Here is a 23,478-nt window from a genome sequence, read left to right as displayed (position 1 = left end):
AAAAAAAAAAAAAAAAAAAAAAAACCTGGCTCCTGTGGGAATCGAACCCACAACCTTCCATAAAAAAAAAAAAAAACTTGCCCCGTGTGGGAATTGAACCCACGATCGCCGGGTTTACTGCCCCTGATCTACATGACTAAACGGAGGGAGGAAGCACCGCGGTCTCTAAGCCATAAATGCGATGAACCTAGTACCACACCAAGTACCAGTCAGTCAACTCTGATGCGGATAGAAACCCGGATTCGTATATATACTGCAGGTCAATATTACGCATGGTCATGGTGTCAAAATAAGTAAGAGGGTTTATTTTCGCTTTCCGTAGTACTCCTAGGGGCTCCTTCCCCCAAGCAGGACTTCCTTGTTTTGCAATTCGTCCCCCCCCCAATTTTCACAACGGATCGAAGCCCATGCACAGGAGCCAGTGAGCTTCCATGACGGCCTAGGCTCGGACATGACAGGTTGTTGTTTGTTGTTATTTCGCGACGTCATCAACGAGTACAGTACAATCATTATCCACCATCAAATAAACTGCTTAAAAAAAAAAAAAAAATATAATGCGTTGTATGTTTGGAGAATCAATTCGTAATGCAAACAGATTAGTTGCCTTAAAAAAAAAAAAAAAATAAAAAAAAAAATAAAAAAAAAACTTGGCTCGTGTGGGAATCGAGCCCACGACCTTCAAAAAAAAAATCAACAAATAAAAATAAATAAAAAAAATCTTGCCCCGTGTGGGAATCGAACCCACGATCGCCGAGTTTACTACTCCTGATCCAGCCTGACTAAACGGAGGGAGGTAAACCGCGGCCCCTAAACCATAAATGCGATAAACCTAGTACCAAACCAAGTACCAGTTAGTCAACTCTGATCCTAATAGAAAAATTCTTCGTATATATACTATGCAGGTTAATATTACGCATAGTCAGAGTGTTAAAAATGGGCCGTGGGCCAAGAGGGTTTGTTTTTTTGTCTAAAAATGTAGAATTAAATTTATAATCGATTTTTGATTGTTTCCATCTCCATAACTTACGCACTTCTTTTAAAATGGACAAAAATGTTGGGAAAAAACAATTATGCAAATTAGAAAAAAATGACGTCATATTTACAAATAGACCAATCATGTTACGCGATTGAATGCGCTTGGATACTCGTTGATGACGTTGCGAATTGCAAAGTAACAACAAACAACAACCTTTTCACGCCCTCCGCGGCTATCATTGATACTCATTGCTCCTGTTAAAATGTTGTGCCAACTGCAGACGAAAAGGTTACAGAGATAAGCTGGAAGAAATTTTTAGACAGTGTTCAGCAATGGAAGGATTTTAATACTGAGGAATGGAAGTTAGTAAAGTCTTTGTTCAGTCGTCTTTTCCAACGATCTAGGCCTAGCCTAGGGCCCAGCTGGCCTAACTGCTGTAGGCCTACCCCCTGCTGCGCTGCCGCTGGGCTAGGCTCCCTCGGATTAGCAGTAAAGTAGGCCTAGCTATATAGGCTTTAGTTGTAGTACTGATAGGATTAGTGACATCTATAACGTGATGCAAGTAGAACCAGCCAGGGACGTATTCAGGGCCCCTTTGAACACAGTGTTAAAATTTTAAAGCTTGTTCATGTTAGCCAATACAAACTCTTTATTGTGATCACTCAAAATGAATACTTCTAAAATATGTAAATATACATCAGCCCACGTTATACATATGCCTAATAGGCCTACAATAATTATAACACATAGGCCTAAGCGTGATTTTTTTTACGCAAATTACAATACAAATTGAACATGGTACAGTATGTCATAAATCATTTTGCTGTCTTACGCTATGTGATGGTTATAGTCAACTCTGAAGACAGTTACTTTTTTGCAGCACATTAAAGCAAAACAGGGAGTTTGGAGTTGATTATGCTGTACAATTTCTAATTGACTCCTTCTACTATAGGGTTTGTACTCGTGCTCTGATAGAAACCCAATATAACCGTCTATCAGTTAAAGTCTAACTTGATAACAACCCAATGAATATTCGTTAGATTAATCAATTTTTCACTATACACGATAACGAAAAAGTTAATATGTTCGGGTTTATAACGGCTACAGCTCAGGGTTGGATTTATCTAAAATCATCTTAAATTCGTCTTAAATCCATAAATCCCAGGTCAGGTCTTTTAAGATACAGAAATATGACATTGTATGGTTCAGTTTTCTTTCTTTTTACAAAGTTTTGTTAAATAATACCACTACACTACACTACTACTACTAGTACTTAGTAGTAGTAGTAATGATGATAATAGGCGTAATAATAATAATAATAATAATAATAATAATAATAATAATAATAATAATGGCGATGGTGATATAAATATATAATAATACTAATAATATCAACTCCTGGTTATAAAGAAGTGATACAAAAGTGCATTTTTTGACTTGAATTTTATTGACTGTGTCATTGTTATATTTATCTTCATATTTTTCAGTAAAAAACCTGAAGAGAAACTGGAAAAAATAATAGAAGAACCAGTTGAAGCAAAGAAAGACGCTAGACAGCAGTCAAAACCACCCGCAGGTAAACCAGAATCTGTTGAAAAAAAGCCAGTTGAAGTGAAGAAAGATGCCAAACAGCAATCAAAGCCACCCGCAGGAAAACCAGAACCTGTCGAAGAAAAACCAGTTGAGAAGGCGGCGGCACCTAAAGAACAAGCGGCACCACCTGCTGAAGAGAAACCAATACAGGTTGAAAAGGTGAGCCCGAAAGACGCTGCAGCGCCAGGTGTAAAAGATGCTGCACCAGCAGGTTAAAAAAGAGGAGACGGTTGCACGTGTAGATAAAAAACCTGCAGAAAAAGCCCCATCACCAGGTAAAGGATCACCAGCGAAGGTGATACCAGAAATCAAAGTTCCAACTGATAAACCTGTTGAAAATGGTACTATAAGCAAGCAAGAACAATTAGGTAAGAGTCAACTATTTACATTTAAAGTTTGATGTTTATAGATTACTGGTATTGACACTTAACACATCAGTCCACCCGCAGTCCAACAGGCAAGAAAAAACAGTATAGGAGATTATAGAGTACAACTAAGACAGTGATGATTTTTACTTCAGTTTGTATAAGTATATGACCATGTAGTCTAAATAAGATATCAATTTTATTACAGATTAGACAACATTATAACAATTTATTAAAATGCAATGATAATATATGCTACATTTCTCTGCAAGATACGTCATTACAACAAAGTACATGAAATAGATGTCTGAATGTATCTTGTATCTGATTGAGGGTTCTGACAATATTGATTTTTTAAATTAAATTTTTTTTTTTCATCAGAGAATGAAAATCCAGCAAAGCTTTAGCTTGCATTTATAAACCCATGCATGTACACCGATTGTTTTGATTCAGACTCAGCCTTCCCAGCTAGCTTACCTCTGTTTGAAATTAAATGTCATTCAATAGGCAAAAACAATTTTTTGATGAGGTTTCCAAAGTAAGGACCTTTTTCTGGATTGTCAACCAAACTTTGACAACTGACCACTCAAAGCATGACCAGGAATATGCGCTTGTCCAAGACATGTTGCACCACAAACACATCTGTTTACATATGGGCTTGCCATGCCAAAACAAGCATCAGTGACCAAAAGAAGAAAATTGACTTTTATAAAGGTCATTTACTGGAATTGACCTATTGCCATAGTTATGAGTAATAGTATTCCAGCTTCTCTGTACTAAAGTATGCAATATTGCCACATTCCAATATGCTAATTAGTCAGTTTAACATTTGGCGACAGTAGGCTGGATTTGGGATGGTATTTCCTCAAATTTTTCGAACCTCAGCCCCAGCTTTGAAGTATATCAATCGTGATGTGATGATATTTTAAGTTACTAAAAGTGTCATTTCTGGCCATCTAGAGGTACTATTTCCTCAAATTTTTGCACCTCAGCCCCAACCTCATCAAATGTCCCCTCCACCTTTCAAAATAGATCTTCACCCTTCCCTGAGTATGACATTAAACTCCATTGAGTCGGCACCTGACTCGGAGTATAGCTTGGTGGCTGCTAGGCGAGGGTGCATAAATTTCTTTTTAGGAGGTGATCAGTTTTTCATGCCCATTTTTCATGATTATGAGTACAGTATTTTGGATAAAGGATGTTTTGAGCAGTGACGGATTCAAAGACCCCTTCTCTTCCCCCCAACCCCATCCCTGAATTTTTTTTTTTAATGGAAAAAAAGAAAATTATATTCAAATGTAAGTCTGAGAGTGTAATTTCCAGTCATCTAGAGGTGCCCTAATCATAAATTTTCTTACCTCAGCCCCAACCATGGTGGGGCTGAGGTGGGTGGTTTCTCACTCTGTTAAATCCTTCCCTGGGTCACCTCTTCGAATTTCTAAATCTGCCACTGTTCAGTTATTATTGTTAGCCTTACTAATATTTATGATGTGTCTATTTTTTTCACTTTATCCTCTCAAAGCAGTCCTAAAAAACGTTCAGAGTGTGATTCCCCCTAGACCCCACCCCCACTCGGTACTAGGTACATCGCATAACGGCTCCCACCCTTTCAAAATTCTGGCTACGTCCCTGCCAGAGAGGACCTTTCACAGATGGACAGTCTACAGTATACTGTACCACCTCAGCCCCACCATGGTTGGGGCCGAGGTAAGAAAAATTAAGATTATGGCACCTCTAGATGACTGGAAATGGCCTCTCAAAGTTAAAGCTTGAATATAACTTTCTTTTTTTCTACATTTCTTTTTTATTTTGAAAAATCTAGGCCCCCACCACTGAATCCACCGCTATGATTACTACTATCCAATCAAATATAACATTTATGGCATTTTGTTTGATTTTATGTCCTTAAAGATATACTGCCATAAATTATAAGAGACTTGAATTAAATTTGTGTGGAAGTGATTAGTGGAATTGTTGTTGATTGGACTGTCAACCCTGTGGTCGGGGGTTCAAAACCTTCGCTGTGCAAGCTACTTGTGTCCTTGGGCAAAGCGCTTCGTCCATGTTGTCTCTCTCACCTAGGAGGATAAGCGAGTCCCTATGAGGATTTGGTGCCAAAGCTCTGATTTATTTCATACAGCAAATTATGGAATATTTCCTCAGGTATCTGAGTATTTGTTCCATATAGGCATCTTTCCAATAACATGGGTAATAATGTGAAAAATTCTTCGACTTAGGTGTGTAGAGTGCTATATAAATACCGACAAATTATTCGAAAGAAGATTGAAATGATTACTTTGTATATTTCATTAAGATACTGAACTTTTTACTACAAAATTACAGTGAGAAGGAAAAAAACCATTTCATTGCAAAATTAACAAATATCAAAGTTCTTGCATATACAAGATACAAGATAGCTTTATTGTCAAATAAAAATAATTTGAAATTGGTTTGAATTTGGATTGGTTTGTGTGTGTGTGTGTGTGTTTTTTATCATTAAATTTCTGCAAGTAAAGTTATGAAGTTTCATAGTAAAATATATCTGAATCATTGAAAACAGAGCTGATATATAAGTGATTCTTTCGAATGTTTTAATTTAGTTTTCAGACTTTTTCTTAATTTTTGGGCGGCAATACTGTATATCTTAAAAGTCCAGCACCAGAGGGAAACAATTTTTGATATGTTGTAGAACTGATTTTTCTATGACGCAAAAAACATATTTGACGAAAAACTTGATATACTTTTTTCCACCTAGAAAAATCAGTCCTACAACATATAAAAATTTTGTTTACCCCTGAGCCTGACTTAATTAATTTACATTTATATTTAAACATATGTTATAGACTTTAATCCATCATATTCTTCTGTTTGGTTCCTTATATACAAATTGGTAATTGTTATTAAAAAAGGTGGCCATGCCTACTCCCTATGCACTTTAAAGTCATCTAGGCCTGGGTCAAAATCTATAAATCAACTTCAGATATGACATCCTTGGAGTGAAGAAGTTCCTGTCTTTGTTGAATTGACAAGATATTTGTAGAGGCTGAATCTTTCATACAATACACTAGAGCACTCGATAGAGTGCATACATCCACCGTGTGCCTGAATATCGAACAGTACACAGGTCGATTATGGGTGATTCCATTATTTCCTTTCATGCTTGAGGGTAAGTACAATGAGAAAATTGAATTTCTGTCACCTTTACCTTGTCCTCTGATTTTTTCTTCCAAAAATTAAATCACCTCTTTTCTTACATTATTATGTTCCATTCCACTAAGTTTTATTGATGATCAATTCCATAGTGTTTGCATAATCTTGCTACATAATCAAATTTATTGATTGATTGATCAGATAGAGAGAGGTGAATATTGAACCTCCATTGGCGTAGGTAAAAAAAGTTTGGTAGTAAACCTGAAAGATTAAACATGAAAAAGTTTAACTAAAACCAACCTTATTATATAAATGCCTGCCAACCCTAGTAATAATCCTGAACCAAAAAATGAGAGGTAGAAAGCCTAACATTTACTGGTCCCAGGATTAAAACCAAAGTTGACTATAACACTAAATAATCATGTACCGTTCTTCATTTCTTTATTAGAGGATCCTATAGCAAGGCCATGCAAAGGATGGACCTGACCTTGTGTGCCCGAAACAAAGCCATGGGCTGTAGCCAACTTGCATTTAAAGCTGGAATATAGTGTGAACCGTTTTTACAGCCCGTCCACAATTCAAGCTGAGGTATCTAAGCCTGGCCAGATTTGGAGAGAGCGTGAGGTTTGAACTACCAACCACAAGGTTGAAAACCTGAGCAGCGACCGCTGTGCCAGCCACCTCCCTCTTGTGTTCACTTTTAAAAGGGAAGTGCCCAGGGATGGTACAAATTGCTTGCAGATGGTGGTGAATGACCAGTGGCTCATAGACCATGGGACTGACCTCAAGAGCCAGCATTAAAGGACCAGTGTTCAAGGGCTAGTGTGCAACGGCCAGTGAATGAGAATTGGAAAGGCCAGCATTTACTTGTGCCCGGAATAAAACCAAAGCTCACTGCAACACTAAATAATCATGTATTCTTGTGTTTACTAAAAGGGTAGTGCATGATGGCAGTGCCAAGTCAGTGTTTTAAAGGACCAGTTGGATCTGGAGTAAATAATTGGTAAAAATCCTTTGGGAACACCACACTAATTAAGTCAGAGTCACCTTTGAGGGCCTGCAAATTTCGACCACCAAATTGTTGCGTAGAATACCATGTATGGAATGACCATGGAGCGACGATAAATCAACCTTATTTGTTTTTCAAAATGTTGTGTCCAGAGTCTAGCTCGCAAAATTCAATAAGGTTATGGCCCAGGCCTGGTTGCAGCTCTCCTTCACCTCTTCGCATGCACGACGAAATCAAAGTTGGATTGGACAGTCAAACCATCAGCATAACATCACATTAAAAACTAGCCTAGGTACAGATTTTAAAACAGCGTTTATAAGTTGTTGACCTCAAATATCGTTCCCGCGTGCTGTGTTTGTACATACGTGGGCTGGTTATAACAGCAGCAGAAAGTAAAGAAAGAATTGGCTGACCATGGAATAATTAAAGAATTTACTTCCAGAGTAGTTTTGTTACACAGTATTTAATGTAAGCTGGAACTCGCTCGAACAATCGACCACCCGTTGAGTGCTCAGCTTGTTTAACCGGTGAAATAAATGGAATACGGTTGGCGTTTTTCATTCGAACAGGCCCTGAGAGTTTCCAAGTGCTAGTACCAATGGTTCAGTGCCCAAGACCTACTGTTCAGTGGTATATGTCTATTCATTTCATTTCAATGTTGTATTTCAAAATCAAATCAACATACAACATAAAATAAATTGAATAGAATAACATCGTAATAAAAAACATATTAACTAAGCAGTTTTAAAATAAAGTTAATGCATGTGTCATTAAAAATGTAAAAGGGTTAAGCAAAATAGGCAAATGAAAAATACAAATGCCTTAAAAGCATGCTCTCCTTAAAATCGGGTAACCAAATCTGCAGTAGATGATTAAAAGGAATAACAAATGAATAAATAAAGAATAAATTAATGCATGAAAACCGGGAATAAAGAAATAAATATAAAATAAATCCAAAGAAGATAAATAAATAAATTGCTGCTTGATTAATATCACAACATCACAATGCTGTAGTTTCAATTGTTTTACAAAAATTAAAGAAACGACAATCAAGATCGTAATTACAGTATATAATTTTAGATGCTTATATGTTATTTCAATATTTTATGGTTTTTAAAATATTTATTAAGATTTTGTATACTGTATTTTACTGTTGAAACTAGTTAACAAGTTGATTGGGTAGAGAGGCTATAAACCCAGAGAAGGGCAAGTGCCTCCCTTTTTACCAAGAAGGATGCATTATGAGATGATCATAGATGAACAGTAGGAAACAAGATATTATTAGAATGATAGCATGAGGTGACGATATAGAATGGAACACAGTAAGGTTAGGACCTATACACTGTGCAAGTCCAAGAAGAAAGTCTTAGCTCTATGTGTATGTGAGACGCATCATACCCATATTCCACTGGGCTATTCACCCAGTCAAGCATTTACTTTGTCTAAATCTCAAGCCTACTGTGATGAAGCCTGGTGTGCTTATAATTTAATCCAATATCTCCACTGTGAAAACAGTCAATTTAAAATTCTCATATTAAGCACTTAAATTTATGATGAAAATTTTAGCAAATATTTTGTTCGGGTATGATAAATCTTACTTAAGCAAAATCATGGAATTAAGACAAAGGAAGACAAATATCTTCCTATTTTAACCTCAGATAATAATGGCCAACGGGTACATTGTTTTGAAGATTGGTTTGGCTTGCAGAGTAATCTCAATCATCATCTTAGCTTTTCATTGCCTTTTGAAGAGAGTTGTGAAAGTAGTACTGTATGCATTATGTATGTCACACTAAAGCATCATGCTCAAAACTTTGAAATATTCAGAAATATAATCTTGTGATAATAAATAGGTTTGCAGTACACCATGAAGTTAATTCTGAAAGGAGCTGTTGCGTTGTTGAGAATGGATTGTTCTAATCTTTTCATGAATTCTCATTAAGACGATTAGAGCAGTATAATCAAAATGTCTTGACAATGCAACAGTTCTTTTCAGAACTATCTACAGGGTGTACCACTACCCTACTTACTATTATTACTTCGCCTTGCAAAACTTAAAATTACATTTTATATCTTGTTAGGCGAGACTTTTTTTATACTTGTTTAGTGAACATACTATTTTTAAAGTTCGTCAAAAGGTGGGAAAAAAACTAAAAATAAAATTTTGTTTTTTGATTTAGCAAATAGTTTTGCCAAAAACATCCAGATGGAGGAGAAAATAACAATAAAATTTTATTGGTAAATGTAAAATAGGATGGTTAAATGCTTCAAATTTATATAATTAGGAAGAAATATAAACATGTACATAACCATTTTTTGGAGATTTCAAGCCAGCGGTGTTTGTAACAAAAATAAAGAAAACCTTTCATTTTTTTCTGAAATTTTCATGTTTTCGTGGCGATGGGTGCGCTAATTGACAAAAAATAAAATTAGTAAGAAATATTTACTGTATACATAAATATATACATATCTTATTTTTGGATATTGCAAGCCAGCACCGGTCGTAATAAAAATAAAGAAAAATCCTAATTTTTTCTAAAATTTCCATTTTTTGTGGAGAATTGGGTGAATTAATTAGCAAAAAAAAAATTTTATTTTTATTCGAAATCATCATTATCGACCCTGGAGGGTTCACTAATCAAATTATAAACAAGTTCTCGCATATTCAAAGATGATATTACCTGAATGTCAAAGCTTTGATTTCCAATCTGAGAAGGATCCTTTTCGCCCAGAACCTTTTGCAAACGTTCTAGCACCATCAACTGATTCCCTTGAAATAACATCTTTACCTGAAATAACAGAAAATCTTATATAATAAGCCACATGTAAACAATCAAAATACCAACCATCATCCTGAGAACAAAACTTTAATAATTAACAATAAAATAATACTATTAATAATAATAAAATTCAATCATCAAGCAATCAATCAATCAATCTTTATTTTCCATCATGAATAAAAACAACAAAAAATTAAGATGGAGGAAATACAACAAAGGCAAGGCCTGACAACATGTTGTATTACCTTAACAAAAAGCCAATCAAATTCTCTTGTAAACAATCCAAAAACCAATAATAAATTCTGTTGGTAACTTATTCCATAGAGGTGCTGTCTACATGTCAACAAATCTATAGTACCCATTTATTCATCCTTGCGTCTACCCATCCCTCCATACTCACTGTAAGTGTTCTCCCGAAGCTGTTTCAGCCATGAATTTTACCAGTAAAAATAACTGACAGTAACGGCAGTAAAAATTGTGTGTTGGTAGAATTAAAAAAAGTACTTATTTGGCCTAGGTAGCCTAGACAGACCTTCTTTCAATAATGAACATAATTCCACTGTTGGAGTTCAGGCCTAGGCTATGATTATATGTATTATTGTTTTTTGGAGCCATTGAACTCCACTTAAAAAAAAAAGTACTACCTCACGTTGCGCGTGCTTAGCTGGCTTTATATGAACAAATTTACCTGTAAAAATTTTTCAACTGGGGAGAACACTGATACTGTACATACATACACATCCATCGGACCATCAATTAATTAATAAATTTATCCATCATTCCATATATCCCTCCATCACCCATTCCACCCTATTGAGTCTACTCATCCATTATCTGTCCATCCATCCACCATCCGTCTGTTAGGCTGTCCATCCATCAGTCATTCATACTTCCGTCTGTGCGTCTATACATCCCTCTGTCCATCCATCCGTCCATCCAGCTACACCGTCCACTCATCCATCAGTCTATCATTCTGTATCCATACACACTGTATTTGACAATCTACCTATCCCTCCATCTCTATTATTTCTTGACAATAATCTTACAAATAATATTTGAAGGAATAAGAGAGGTAAATTTCAGAAAGCAATGTGTATGTTTATGTAGAGTTAACTAAAAAAAAATAAAAATATAATAATAAATAATGTTAAATGTAAGAACATTTTTAATAGTTATTGGTATAATATAATGATGAAAATGATGGTGGTAATGAAATTATAATGATGAATGTTGTTAATGGTATCGATTAAAATGAGGACTCTGGTGGTGATGATATTGATCATCATTATATAATCAACAGCACCATCATTATCATATTTATTTATTTACCAAGGCAAATGATATGCCACACAGCAAACTTAATCACTTTTCTATAAGTCTCATGATAAGGCTTAAGGGAGTAGAGTTGTTTTGTGGTTGTGAGAAAAAATCCTGGTCCAGCGACAGGAATAGAACCTAGGACCCTGAAATTGGAAGGCAAGCATTGTAACCACCATGCAATTCAACTTTACTCATAAAAATATTAAAATAGCGATAATAATAATAATAACGATTTATTATATATTATACTATAATATAATATATATAATATATATATATTATATATATATAATTTATTATATATTATACCAACAAAAATTAATAACCACTACCACAATTACCGCAACAGTTTTCATCCTCTGCATCATCATCGTCATCATTATCGCCTCATTATAATACAGTATATGCACCACTTGTTCATCAAAGCTAAAAGCTTCCACATTACCATTTTCATGTTCAAACCGCATAGCATCCTGCCATGATTTAGCATCATATGCTGCATACATGCTGGACTTACGATCAGCCAGCATACACTCTCTAGGAAACGAAGCAATCTGATTGGCCAGTTCCACAGCCGATTTCACACCTGTTGATATAATGTAATCACTTAAATCAAACAGAAAATCTTTCCAAGTATTGAGCATGATTTGTTATTCTAATGTAGTTATAACTGTATTTTTTCCATCCAATATTGCTGTTTATGCATTCATTCATTCATGCTATATTTAGCCATGAACCAACATTTTCCAAGTACTGAACATGATTTGTTAATCTAATGTAGTAAGACCACTCAAGAAAAGGAATCTCTTTGCCAGTGCCAGTTTGTGCAATCACTTTCATTAAATGTTTATCTAATTTTAATAATTAATCTGAACACAGGTCTCTCCAATTAAAGACCACTTACTTTGGTTTCCATGGTATTTAGCAGCTTTAGTCTCTAATTAAAATGATACATTGATACATAAAAAGACATTGGTTAATATGGGACCACAGAAAAGTGGGAGGTCGTTAATTAGAGGGAGACATGTATTCTTGTATTTTCCTCTCTTTTTCTTTGATATTTATTTAAGTTATAGAAATCAATGAACAACAAAACAAAATACAAAAATTACTCTCAACACAGTTGAGGTTATCCAGACAGACATATTTATGTATTTAAAAAGCAATTAATTTAACAATGAAAGAGAATATTTCCTTTACCCTACCATCGCCAACTGGTACAACTCGATTAACAAGACCCATACTGAGAGCTTCATCTGCCAGCACTGGCCTGCCAGTCAAAATCAGATCTAATGCCCTAGATAGGCCTACTAGATAAGGAAGCCGAACAGTGCCACCATCTATTAAAGGAACCCCTATAGAAGAAAGAGTAACAATTATGATTAAATAGGACATCCATAACTGCACAGTATATTATGTTTAATTTGTATTGTTCTTGTTTAATTGTATGTTTTCCAGTGGCATATCTAGGGATCTTTTGCAAGCTAGTGCCCCCTCACATAATCATCATCCCTCCACTTCACCTCCGTACTCCTTTCAGCCACCCCCCCCCCCCTTTCAGCCCCCCCCCCCCCCCACCATTTAGATACGCCATTGATGTTGATGGCACTGAAGAACTAAGAGTGCCAAGTCTTGTGGCATAGTGTACCATTTAAAAAAAATACATAGTAATAAATAAAACAGATATAAACAATAATAACAACTTCTTCTGGGCTCTTCTGATGGTTGGGCTCACCAACAACCAATGCAAGCTACAATGCAAATTATGGAAAACAAAATGCAGATTACTGCATCAAAATTATATTGGAGACTTGATCGACCTCACCAGTTCCCTACAGCCTATCCAAAATATACACTGACAATTTTACACCGATTCTCACCAAACCTCCGGCAGAAGACTCCCATGATGGCATCCTCCTCTGCGACCCTCATGTCACACATCAATGCCAACTCCAGACCACCAGCGACTGCATATCCACTGATGGCAGCTATAACTGGTTTACTGAAGACAGTCTTTGATGGACCCTAAGAAATAAAGGTTATACAACATGTGAAGTCCACAGAAGGGCAAATCCAGAATAACATGGGATATACGTAGTATAGGAACTAATGTATAATCTTCCAGGAGACGTGCCAACTGATTTGCCCATCAGGGAGTCCGATGTCGCAGACATATGGGGTTCTGGACTAATGTGGGCAAGAACCATTGAAAGGGCTATCCAGGGTGAATTCACACGAAGGTCTAAAGCTCTCTCCAGACTCAAATTTCTTTGTCAAAAAGCTGTTATATGCCCATATTTAGTCATGATGTGCCTATATATGGTCAGTATCTGATGTCATCATAATCATTTTTATGCATAACACATGTTTTTGTCAAATAAAATATGAGTCTGGAGAGCGCTTAACAATTCGTCGTTCACATCACGAACTAACACAATCAAATTAGATTGTGTTCGTTCATGAAATCACAAAAGTGCGTCAAAATATGTGCAGTTGTTGTTACAGACTTTTTGTGTGATAAAGAATACGAAAGTGCCTTACAACCAACACGCGCTTGTTTTGACGCGCTGCTGTGATTTCTCGAACTAACGAAATCTACTTTGATAGTGTTTGTTAGGTGTTTGAAAGGCATATTTAATCAAATTTAGATTCACATAAACTGTAGATATTACATGAAATTATTTGTTTCTCAGCCCCCACTGGCGCCACCCCTGTAATCTTGACAACTTGTACAACGATAATGCTTTACATAATAAATAATAGATTATCTTGAACGATAAATATACTTCATTAAATACTTTCTAAATGGATCAGGTGGCTTTTGTCACTCCAGAATAAGAACTAATTATAGATTTAATAATTGATTTAGGTCTTTACCATCAGCCATCTACTTATCTATAATCTCAACTGCTTTATTATTCTTTAAGCTATATCTTTAATGTGTGTACCTATATCTTTAATTTTGGTGTACAACAAAAACACCTCATAACTTTTGTGAGAATACTTAAAATATCTTAAAGATGAATAAATGAAGAGAGCAGGATTTGACTGAGTATTATAACTACTACCATATAGTAGTAAAATAATGCCATATTATGAAATTTTAAATCTTATTTCCCTGTGTTTAAAATAGTTTCTTTGTAGTAGTGTTATGGACGATCTGCACAAGACGGACATGATTTTCAAAATCTGAAATTTGTATGCGCGTATAAGACGAGCCCCTGTCTTTTAATCGTAATTTGCTATTTTAAGCCTCGTCTTATACGCGAATATATATGGTACACGAAAAAGTGAAATGTATACTGTAATCTGAACTGTTAGAACATGGATTATTGATTATTTTCATTGTGAAAGTGGCCATCACACAAATTGAAATAATTTTTAAAAAAATATTTTAAAGGAGCTATCTAAGAAATTGACATAACTAATTTTAATTTTTTTTAAGTGGCCATCTTACAATTTGACATCATAAGTAATATCAATTTTAAAGCCAAGTTCAGGAGGGAAAACAGTTTTTGTTATGTTGTACATATGGTTTTTCTAAAAACAAAAAGGGTGTTTGATGAAAACCGTTTAATGAGATACAGATTTTTCAATATTTAAAAAAGGGTGGAAAAAGGGTCATAACCACCCTTTTACCCAGCTCTTCTGGAAGCTAATCTGAGAGAGAGCTAATTGTTAAATAAAAATTGATAATTTTTTAAATATTGTAAATAATCAAATAAACTTCATACATCTGAAAAAATTTATATGATTTTGACCATTATGATAATGATGTATTTCGATAATGCAAATAAAGTTGATCTTGGTAGATGGTGAGGTGAAATAAGCATTGTATGAACTATCTGAAAGATAAGGGACTGTGGCGCCAAGATCCTTCTATTCTGGAAGGAAAGTACCAGTTTACCTTGGGTTACTTACAGAGTGATAATTTAAATTAAAAAAAAACAAATAGACAAAAAATATATAAATAATAATAAAGTACACTGAAAAATGGCAGGCATTGTAAGTCAACTAATATTATGAGGTTTGATGTGCTTAAATTAGAGGATAGGCAAATAAAACATGGCAACAACAAATTACGATATGGACATTTCAGGTTATTCAGTACATGAGTGCTAAACATACAGTGATGTCATTATTCAAATGCATATTTCAAATAATAAGGCTTTGCAGGTACGCTAATTGCAGAAGTAGGTTAACACATCCTTACTAGAACGCATTGGGAATAAGAAGTTACCCTGATTATTACTGTATATCAGTCAAATTACAAATATTATTTTTTCATGTAGCCTAGAGCATGATCGACTAAAGCTAAATACCAACATAACATTTACAAAGGTTTGACTAACAACACAAAAATTCTAGTTCATATTTAACCATTGTTTTTTTAGGTTAACATTTAGAGCAATAAGCATCACAATTTTTGAGACTGCATGTCATGAATGTTTGAGAAAAATATCATCTACCATCAATCATGATGTTTAAAATGATGATTATGATGATGATGGTAATAAAAATGGTTTCCATATATTCGCTACTTGGTTACTACAGCGTTTTTAACACAATCGTTGCACTTTGTAGGCGTCCCCGTCCCAATCATGTACCAGATTCAATCAGTGAATTGCAAAAGAATTGCCAAGGCATTCCGACTGAAAGTCCAACGCCCTCGCCACACAATTTTACAAATGAAAGCTACTGTAGTGTATCAACTATCAGCAATTCCATAAAAATAAAAACCAGACTTGAGATAGAACCATTGATGGTAAGGCGAGACTTTTTTATACCTTGTTTAGCAAACCCGCCTAATGCAAACATTGACGATTTCGAATAACAATCAATTTTTTTTTTTTGGCCAATTAGCGCACCAGCTGCCACGAAAAAATGGAAATTTTAGAAAAAAATAAAAGTTTTTCTTTATTTTTATTAAGCCCTCCGCTGCCTTGAAATCTCCAAAGATAAGATATGTATATTCTTTCCTAATTACATAACTTTGAAGCATTTAACTATCCTATTTTACATTCACCAATAAAATTTAATTTTTATTTTCTCCTCCTTTTGGCAAAACTATTTGCTAAATAAGAAAACAAAATTTTATTTTTATTTTTATTCCACCCTCCTCCGATGATCTTTAAAAAAATAAGTATACGACACAAGGAATAAAAAAGCCTCGCCTAGTGTTGACAAAGCTATCATTGTTATAAATATAAACTACCATTGGTGCGTAATTGACAGATGAATGTTTGAGGGTACTTGGATCCATTGATGCTAGTTCTTTGAGATCATAACCAGCACAGAAGTTGCCATCTAAAAAAAGTGGAAAATTCATGATTTAGTTAGTGACCAAGAAAAACAAACCGATAAAATCATATTGTAGTTAAAATCATATTGTTTACCAGATACAGTACCTTCAATCAACTCATTCCTCACGTTTGCCATAAAACACTGCAACAGATGCCTCATCGTCGGATTCAAAATCCCCAAAAAGCATTGCAAAGTTGTTCTCCAGTTTCGTGGTCGACTGCATTACGATTAGCAGGTCGGTTGATAGCAATTAGAAACACTTTACCTCGTTTTTCTGTTTCCACTGGAATGGAATAAATTTAGAGTATGATTGAATAATAAATAAATCATTTTGCACACAGTAGCTTCCAAATTTAGAATCAGTGACATTCTACCGATTCACTAACCCAAGACCAGTGATGGCAAAAGTGATTAACTCTGATAGGATGCCCATCTAAGGTGAAGACCCTGTCAGGACTACAATGTGTCTTCAGGGATGGCTGCCTCTGTCGGATACATGCATAACAATGTGTAGTTACAAATCTACATGGCGGGGTAGCTCCATTGGATGGGATCTTGACCCAACTTCCACTGGCCTTGTTCTGCCAACTGTGCAAGATCCATTTCGGGAAATAATGTAGTGCCAACAATTTTATGTTAAAATAACGTTACAGTTTTGTGTACAAAACATTTCACGAGGAAACTTCACTATTTACCAAATTTTCAGTTATTTAACCAGGTTTTGCCGATCTCTTCTTATCTCTATTAATTACTGCTTCAGGGAATTTTGTAACACGATTAACAGTGAAGCTCATTAGTTGTGAATAGTTCATGGTTCATAAGACTAACACAATTAAATCAAAAACCATGTTGTAACTTCTAACATGTCATTGTTTTTTAAAATTCAAAAGCATATCTATTATGATTTGTATATGAAATTATAGCCAAGGTTTTAAAAATGCCTAATATTTTTGAACAACAGGTTTTTTAAAGTTTTCCAGCCTGGTTTTTAAATACTATACTGGTAATTTATTGAGAAACAGCAATGCTTGCTGTGATAATGACTCGGAATACTTATGTATGTGTGTTTCATGTACGTTTGTATGGTGTTTGTATAATTGTTCATGTGTTTGTTTGCATCACTTTATTTTGCCTTAAGTTTTTTAGTTTAAGATTGCTTAAGACTGAACAGTTTCTTTTTTACTTTTCCTTATGTCTCTTGAAAATTTGAATTGTCTTTTTCTTAGCAAAAGTCTTTTTTGTGAACTTTACTGTACATATTGTTTTGGATGCACTTTCTCAGTGTGCCACTGACTGAAAAGTGTAGTTCCTATATAAATTATAGTAGAGTATTCTTCTTTGATGTTTAATTGGATTATTGAGATAAGATTCTGGCAAAACCTGGTTCACCAACCCGCCTATATGCCCGGAGGGTTTGCTGGTATATGGGATAGTAACAGCATGTTTTTTTTTTGGTATATTTAGAATTTACCATTTCACAATTAAAGGGCATTCTAATTGAAATTTATCAGTGATCTCTCTTCATTTCAAAAATTTTGATCAAATAAAACAGAATTAAATAAATATTGAATTTTAAATTATTTTTCTTCCTTTATTATATTACAACAGTTTAAAAAAAGCATAGAGCAAATGCTCTATGAAGAAGGCAAATATATTGACGAGTGGGCATACGATATGAAATTGACCGCCAGGCCTAAAGTATACCATATCCCAATCAATCGGTATAGCACTACTGGCGTTCCATACATTTTGAGTGCAGCCGCTTAGAGCTGTGGTCGCTTTGACCCAATCCCTTGTTGTTAGTCTGTAGAGCAAAAACCATACGTGGCACGCACTGGTGTAGAGACCGAAATCTTCTGTCTGGTTCGTGTGTAGGGCCTCAACATTTGCCAGGTTTTCTTGTTTGAAGATACCCTCTTTATGACGTGGGATGGCCTCAGACCTCTTTTTGAGTGTCAGACATCTGGTGACTACACATGGGAGGAGGCTCTGCCCACCAAAACAAAGGTGCCTGTGTCAGATTAGTTATTTCTTGGTGTCAATTCCCTATCATAATACAAGCTTGCCAGTCATTACCTAATGTCGATACCATTCTCTTTGTGCCATTTACATTTACCAGCAAAGAATGGAATTTTGGAAAACAGCTTGAAATTTCTTGAAAGACAATAGAAACCAGCAACCTGCGGCAACATCACGTACACCTCTTTTACGCTTGGCTTCCCTAGAATTTTTTTTGTCTATAGTTGCTGCCCTCAATCTTAATTATATCTGAAAAGTTTAGACTAGACTTTCTTACAGAAACATTTCATTTTCTTAATATAAATTTTACTAAATTTAAAGATTTATTATAGTCAGACAACCCCTATGAATTGAAATTATATATTTTTTTTATAATTATACTTCAGCATTTCATAATAACGTAAAGTTAAAATCACAAAAACACACTGTTAGTAACAAATATGCGACTGGATTTTATGAGCCCGTGAACTGAAGAGTGAGCGAGATTTGTCCATGCTGCTCGAGCGACCGACGGTATTTTTCTGAATATTTCAAGATGTCGACTACTAAACCTCTTGTTGTAGGGGGAGAAAGAACGACTGGTGCTACTGTACGCACTCAGAATGGTTAGTTGTAATATCTTAGCTATTTTTTCATTGCTACTTTTTAACCATAATCCAGCATTTTAGCTTTTAATGAGCAGGTTTAGGAAGTGTTGACCAGGCCTAGCCTATAGTATTAGTAGGCTAGACTACGCCTAAACACATGGATCTGAGAAGAATGTTCTAGAAATCGGTTACATTTTCTAGCTTATAAACTAGGCCTACATTTCTTCGATATTTTACATGTATGTGGTGCATGCAACTTCTTATACTTTCTTGTTTGTATAGTACATAACCCATCAGAGAAAGTTTCATAAGATATACAGGCATTTAGATATTAATTTATCATCAGTGTTTGGTAGGCAAGGCTGAGGCTGGGCTGGGTTCTAACTCTTTACCCATGCCAAGTTGTACCCACTTTGGCGAACCCGGACCCAAATTGTAGTGAACTTTGTATCCACCAGTGGCTAACTTGTACCCAAATGTTTTCACACTTATTTATTTTATAGTCCAAGATGTATAGACCTATTGCCATATTTTTTTTTCTTCCAGAGTTTTTTATTAATAAATTTAATGATATTATTTAATATTATTTGATAGTAATTTATTTTTCTATCTTGTCATGTACACTATTATGTAACGTTTCATATTATGATGTAACACCATAAATTTTGGCGAACTCTTATTCAAATGTTTTTACGTGTATTTATTTTAGTAATGCAAATGAATATAGTAAAATATAGTTTAATATAATTTATGATATACATGTTACATGATTGTTAATAGCCATTTCAGGCTTCAAACAAAGAAGAAAGTATAAGAAGTTGCTTGCAAACAAACAAGAAAGTATAAGACATTGCATGCACCACAGTAGGACAGTGATATAGTCGCTATTGACAATCCTTGGCACATGTATTGTGTGCCTAAATAAATAATTTAAAAAAAATAAATAAAAAAAAATAATTTCTTTTTATATTTATTAAATAAAGCCTAAAAAATTCAGTATTTTCGAGGTCTATTAACTATATACCAAGACCTGAGTACTGGTTGCCTGGAAACTAAATTTTTAAAAATTTGGAAAGAAATGTTCCCACAAGTAGGTTCCCTGAAGCAGACACATTCTTTTCTACACCACCCTCAGGAATGTGGGTGTGTGCATTATGCAATGCAAATACAGAAGGAGGTCAAATGCTGAAAAATAGATGATATTTTATTTATATAGATCCTTAGTTTGACTTGATTAGCATTCCCTACTACTTATGCCTATTACAATCCGATTATTTAATATTTAAAATTCAAGAAATAGGGTTACCCCGATTTGTTTTCCCTCCTGAGCCTGGCTTTAACAAGAATGGTAATTTGTATTATTACTTCTTATCTTCATACCTAACAAAATGAATATACTTTTTAGAAATGGTTGTTCAGTATTTGGGTATTTTCCCCCCAGCCTGGCTTTAACATGCCTAACAAACAAAAAATATAACAAAACGAAAACTAATATATACTACATATGCCAACAAAACTTCCAAGACAGTACGAAAATTAACTTTGTAGCTAGTCTGTGAAATAGCTCAGTGAACCCAAAAAATGCATCATTTTTTTGTTTGTTATTTAGCGTTTTTATTCATACAAACACATTTTTAAATTGTCATTTTGATAAAAAAAACAAAAAAACAGAATGTGTGGCTCTGAGTCTGTCCTTCTAAATAGGTTATCAGTTTCAAAGTCCTGCCGACAATCAAGAATTTCTAAATCTACAGTTAAACTTGCCTAAGTCGCCTTTGCCTAACTCAAATAATTTCTAAGTCAAACTTATTTTACATGCCAAATTGTTATGTTTTCCATTAATTAGCAGTCTGTAAGTCAAGTTTTATCAAACAATTTGAACAATTATTCAATGGCATTTTGGATTTGACTTAGGCGAGTTCAACTGTATTTACCATTTATGTACCACTGATTAAATAATAAATATATTTTTAGTAATATAGCTCAATATGACAATTATCAAAAAATGTAAAACATTTTGCATAAAGGTTGAAATACAAAAGTAAATCTTGCACAAAATTTGGGTACAGGCTAGCCAAATTTAGGTACGGGCCAGCCAATGATGGGTACGGGCTCGGCAAAATGACCTTGGTCGCAAATCGATTCAGGGGTAAAGCCACCTGGATTGGTGAAAGTGTTGTCTGTAGTTTTTTTTCTCATTTTGAGTTGTTTCAAACTCAAGAGCCATTTAATTCAAGACCACTTTACTTTTTCAAAGTTACCAACTAATAACCCTAAGACCACACTAAATTTGTTTTGCAAAAAACTAAGGGCAATGTACCATAGCTAAAACTTTATATTTTTCTTAAATATTTCATAATGTTAACAGTTTCTTTATATTCTTTTTGTTTGTAGTCATGGCAGCAGCTGCAGTTGCTAACATCGTGAAAAGTTCACTTGGTCCAGTTGGTTTAGACAAAATGTTGGTTGATGATGTTGGTGTAAGTGTGCTTAAATTACTAATTTATTTTATAATTATTCAAGATTCAAGTCCTCCCAGAAGATCCTCTCGAAATTCATCCACCCATGTATTGTACTAAGAAGTCTCCGATGAGAATTCATGTTATTGAATGATGTATCTGGAGGTACGGTACCGTACGCTATCTCATTAACGATTTATAATGACTGGTGGCAACAGCGTATTGTACCGTATTCCTAGCCTCTGCCATTATTGAATTATAATGAATTTTGATTTCATTGTTGTAGGATGTCACAGTTACTAATGATGGAGCCACCATTCTCAAACTGTTGGAGGTAGAGCACCCAGCAGCAAAGGTCTTGGTGGAATTGGCAGATCTCCAAGATCAAGAAGTAGGGGATGGCACTACATCAGTAGTAAGTATGATAATAGGTAGTTTTCGCCGCACGACATTAACCTTAACTTTAACGTTAGTACCCATCATGCAACGCGATAGCTCTGCCCCTTTAGTAAACAAATTGAAAAATGCATGCGCAAACCAAAACATACATTGAGCACGCAAAATCCTGAAATTAACATACTCTGCAACGCAAGATGAATAAATTATGATGTCGTCCGTTAACATCGCTAATGAAAAGTACCTAATTCCACACTCGCAAACCAATATGCAAGATAGACACAAACCCTAGCAGAAATAGTGTATGTGATTAGAACTAAATTAATTTACAAGTATGTTCTCTTTACCATAGGCAAATTTAGTGGGGGTGGGGGGAGGGCCGCTTAAAAAACCATGAAGTTCCTATGTTCTCATTTATGTTCATTTTTTTTTATCATTTTGTTTGCTGTTGTAGGTAATAATTGCTGCCGAGCTTCTAAAACATGCAGATGAGTTAGTGAAACAGAAGATTCATCCCACAACTATTATTAGTGGCTACAGACTGGCTTGCAAGTAAGAGTTTACAAAGATTATGTACTATAGCTCCATATACTGCTCAGTGCTATACCAGTTCTATATACTTCTACTTTTAAGATAGTGTAATTCTTTTTACTAATCTATTATTTTCCTCCACAAAATAATTTGCTTTTAAGCCACTGTCAGTGTAGTGTACTTACAAATGTACATTTGATCATAAAGTCTGTAATTGACCATTTAATAAAGTGTTATAATGATAATTTATTAATAATATTAACATGTCTTTGGAATAAACTGCCAATAAATATTCACTCCTGTCAGTCTACTGCTTTGTTCAAAAAAGCTCTCAAGACGCATCTGCTGTCGGCAGCTTTTTCCTAGTTCTCTGGTTTGTTTTGCTTGCTTGTTTAATTGTTTTAGTTAGATACTCCCATTACTTGAGCACCTGTGAGTAATGAATAGGCAGGCCCCTGTGCCTTAAATTGCCTGTAAACGGTGCCATTTAATAAAGTGTTATAATGGTGATGGTCAGCCCATGAAATTAGGAAAAAATTAGGTCGGCAAAAATTTGCCAACCTTAAAATCTCCGAGGTCGGCAGCCTCTGCAATTTTTTACTACCTAGGCCTCTATAGTATAAACTTCCATTTTTCCGAACGCTCAACCTTACATTGTCATCTACAGATTGTGATTTTGTTAATTTCTCTATTAAATCAATATATTGCTGGTGAAAGAATGGTCATACTGTACTTGTATTAATTTAATAGTGTAGTATAATACATATGAAAATCGCCAAATAAATTTCGTTTTAGTGTTCGTTTTATCGTTATCTTTGGCATGGGAAATATCACTTTCGTAAATAACTACGATCGTATCATCACAGGCTGCTTCAAACCTACCCATGCATGTCCATACGCATGCCCAAAATGATCTATCAGGGATTTTCCACACATGTACAGTACTTGTCGGTAGTGAAGTCACGATGCGATCGTGATTGCGTTTAAAC

General features: G+C 34.8%; 2 protein-coding genes across 2 annotated transcripts in view; one reads left to right on the top strand and one right to left on the bottom strand.

Annotated features, from left to right (window-relative positions):
• Positions 1 to 5,504: 5,504 nt before the first annotated feature.
• On the bottom strand, positions 5,505 to 17,100 carry LOC117116302 (short-chain-enoyl-CoA hydratase-like). Its single transcript, XM_033260324.1, is given in 9 exon segments — positions 5,505 to 6,345; positions 9,775 to 9,882; positions 11,535 to 11,779; positions 12,399 to 12,548; positions 13,074 to 13,218; positions 16,409 to 16,500; positions 16,624 to 16,678; positions 16,680 to 16,780; positions 17,058 to 17,100. Coding segments are annotated over 9 exon segments (1,032 nt in total). The 3' UTR covers positions 5,505 to 6,252.
• A 1,866-nt stretch (positions 17,101 to 18,966) lies between these two features.
• LOC117116313 (T-complex protein 1 subunit alpha-like) overlaps positions 18,967 to 23,478 on the top strand; it is a 12,302-nt gene continuing 7,790 nt past the window's right edge. Inside the window, exons 1-4 of the mRNA XM_033260335.1 lie at positions 18,967 to 19,121; positions 21,498 to 21,583; positions 21,849 to 21,977; positions 22,413 to 22,510. Coding sequence (XP_033116226.1) covers positions 19,052 to 19,121; positions 21,498 to 21,583; positions 21,849 to 21,977; positions 22,413 to 22,510 — 383 coding nt within the window. The 5' untranslated portion in view covers positions 18,967 to 19,051. The remainder of the gene's footprint in view (positions 19,122 to 21,497; positions 21,584 to 21,848; positions 21,978 to 22,412; positions 22,511 to 23,478) is intronic.

This window comes from Anneissia japonica, unplaced genomic scaffold (genome assembly GCF_011630105.1).
Source record: "Anneissia japonica isolate Jap-2015-1 unplaced genomic scaffold, ASM1163010v1 scaffold287602_len1038180_cov171, whole genome shotgun sequence".
Taxonomy (NCBI): Eukaryota; Metazoa; Echinodermata; class Crinoidea; order Comatulida; family Comatulidae; genus Anneissia; species Anneissia japonica.
The sequence above is the reverse complement of the archived record's forward strand: the minus strand, read 5'-3'. Positions and strand labels throughout refer to the sequence as shown.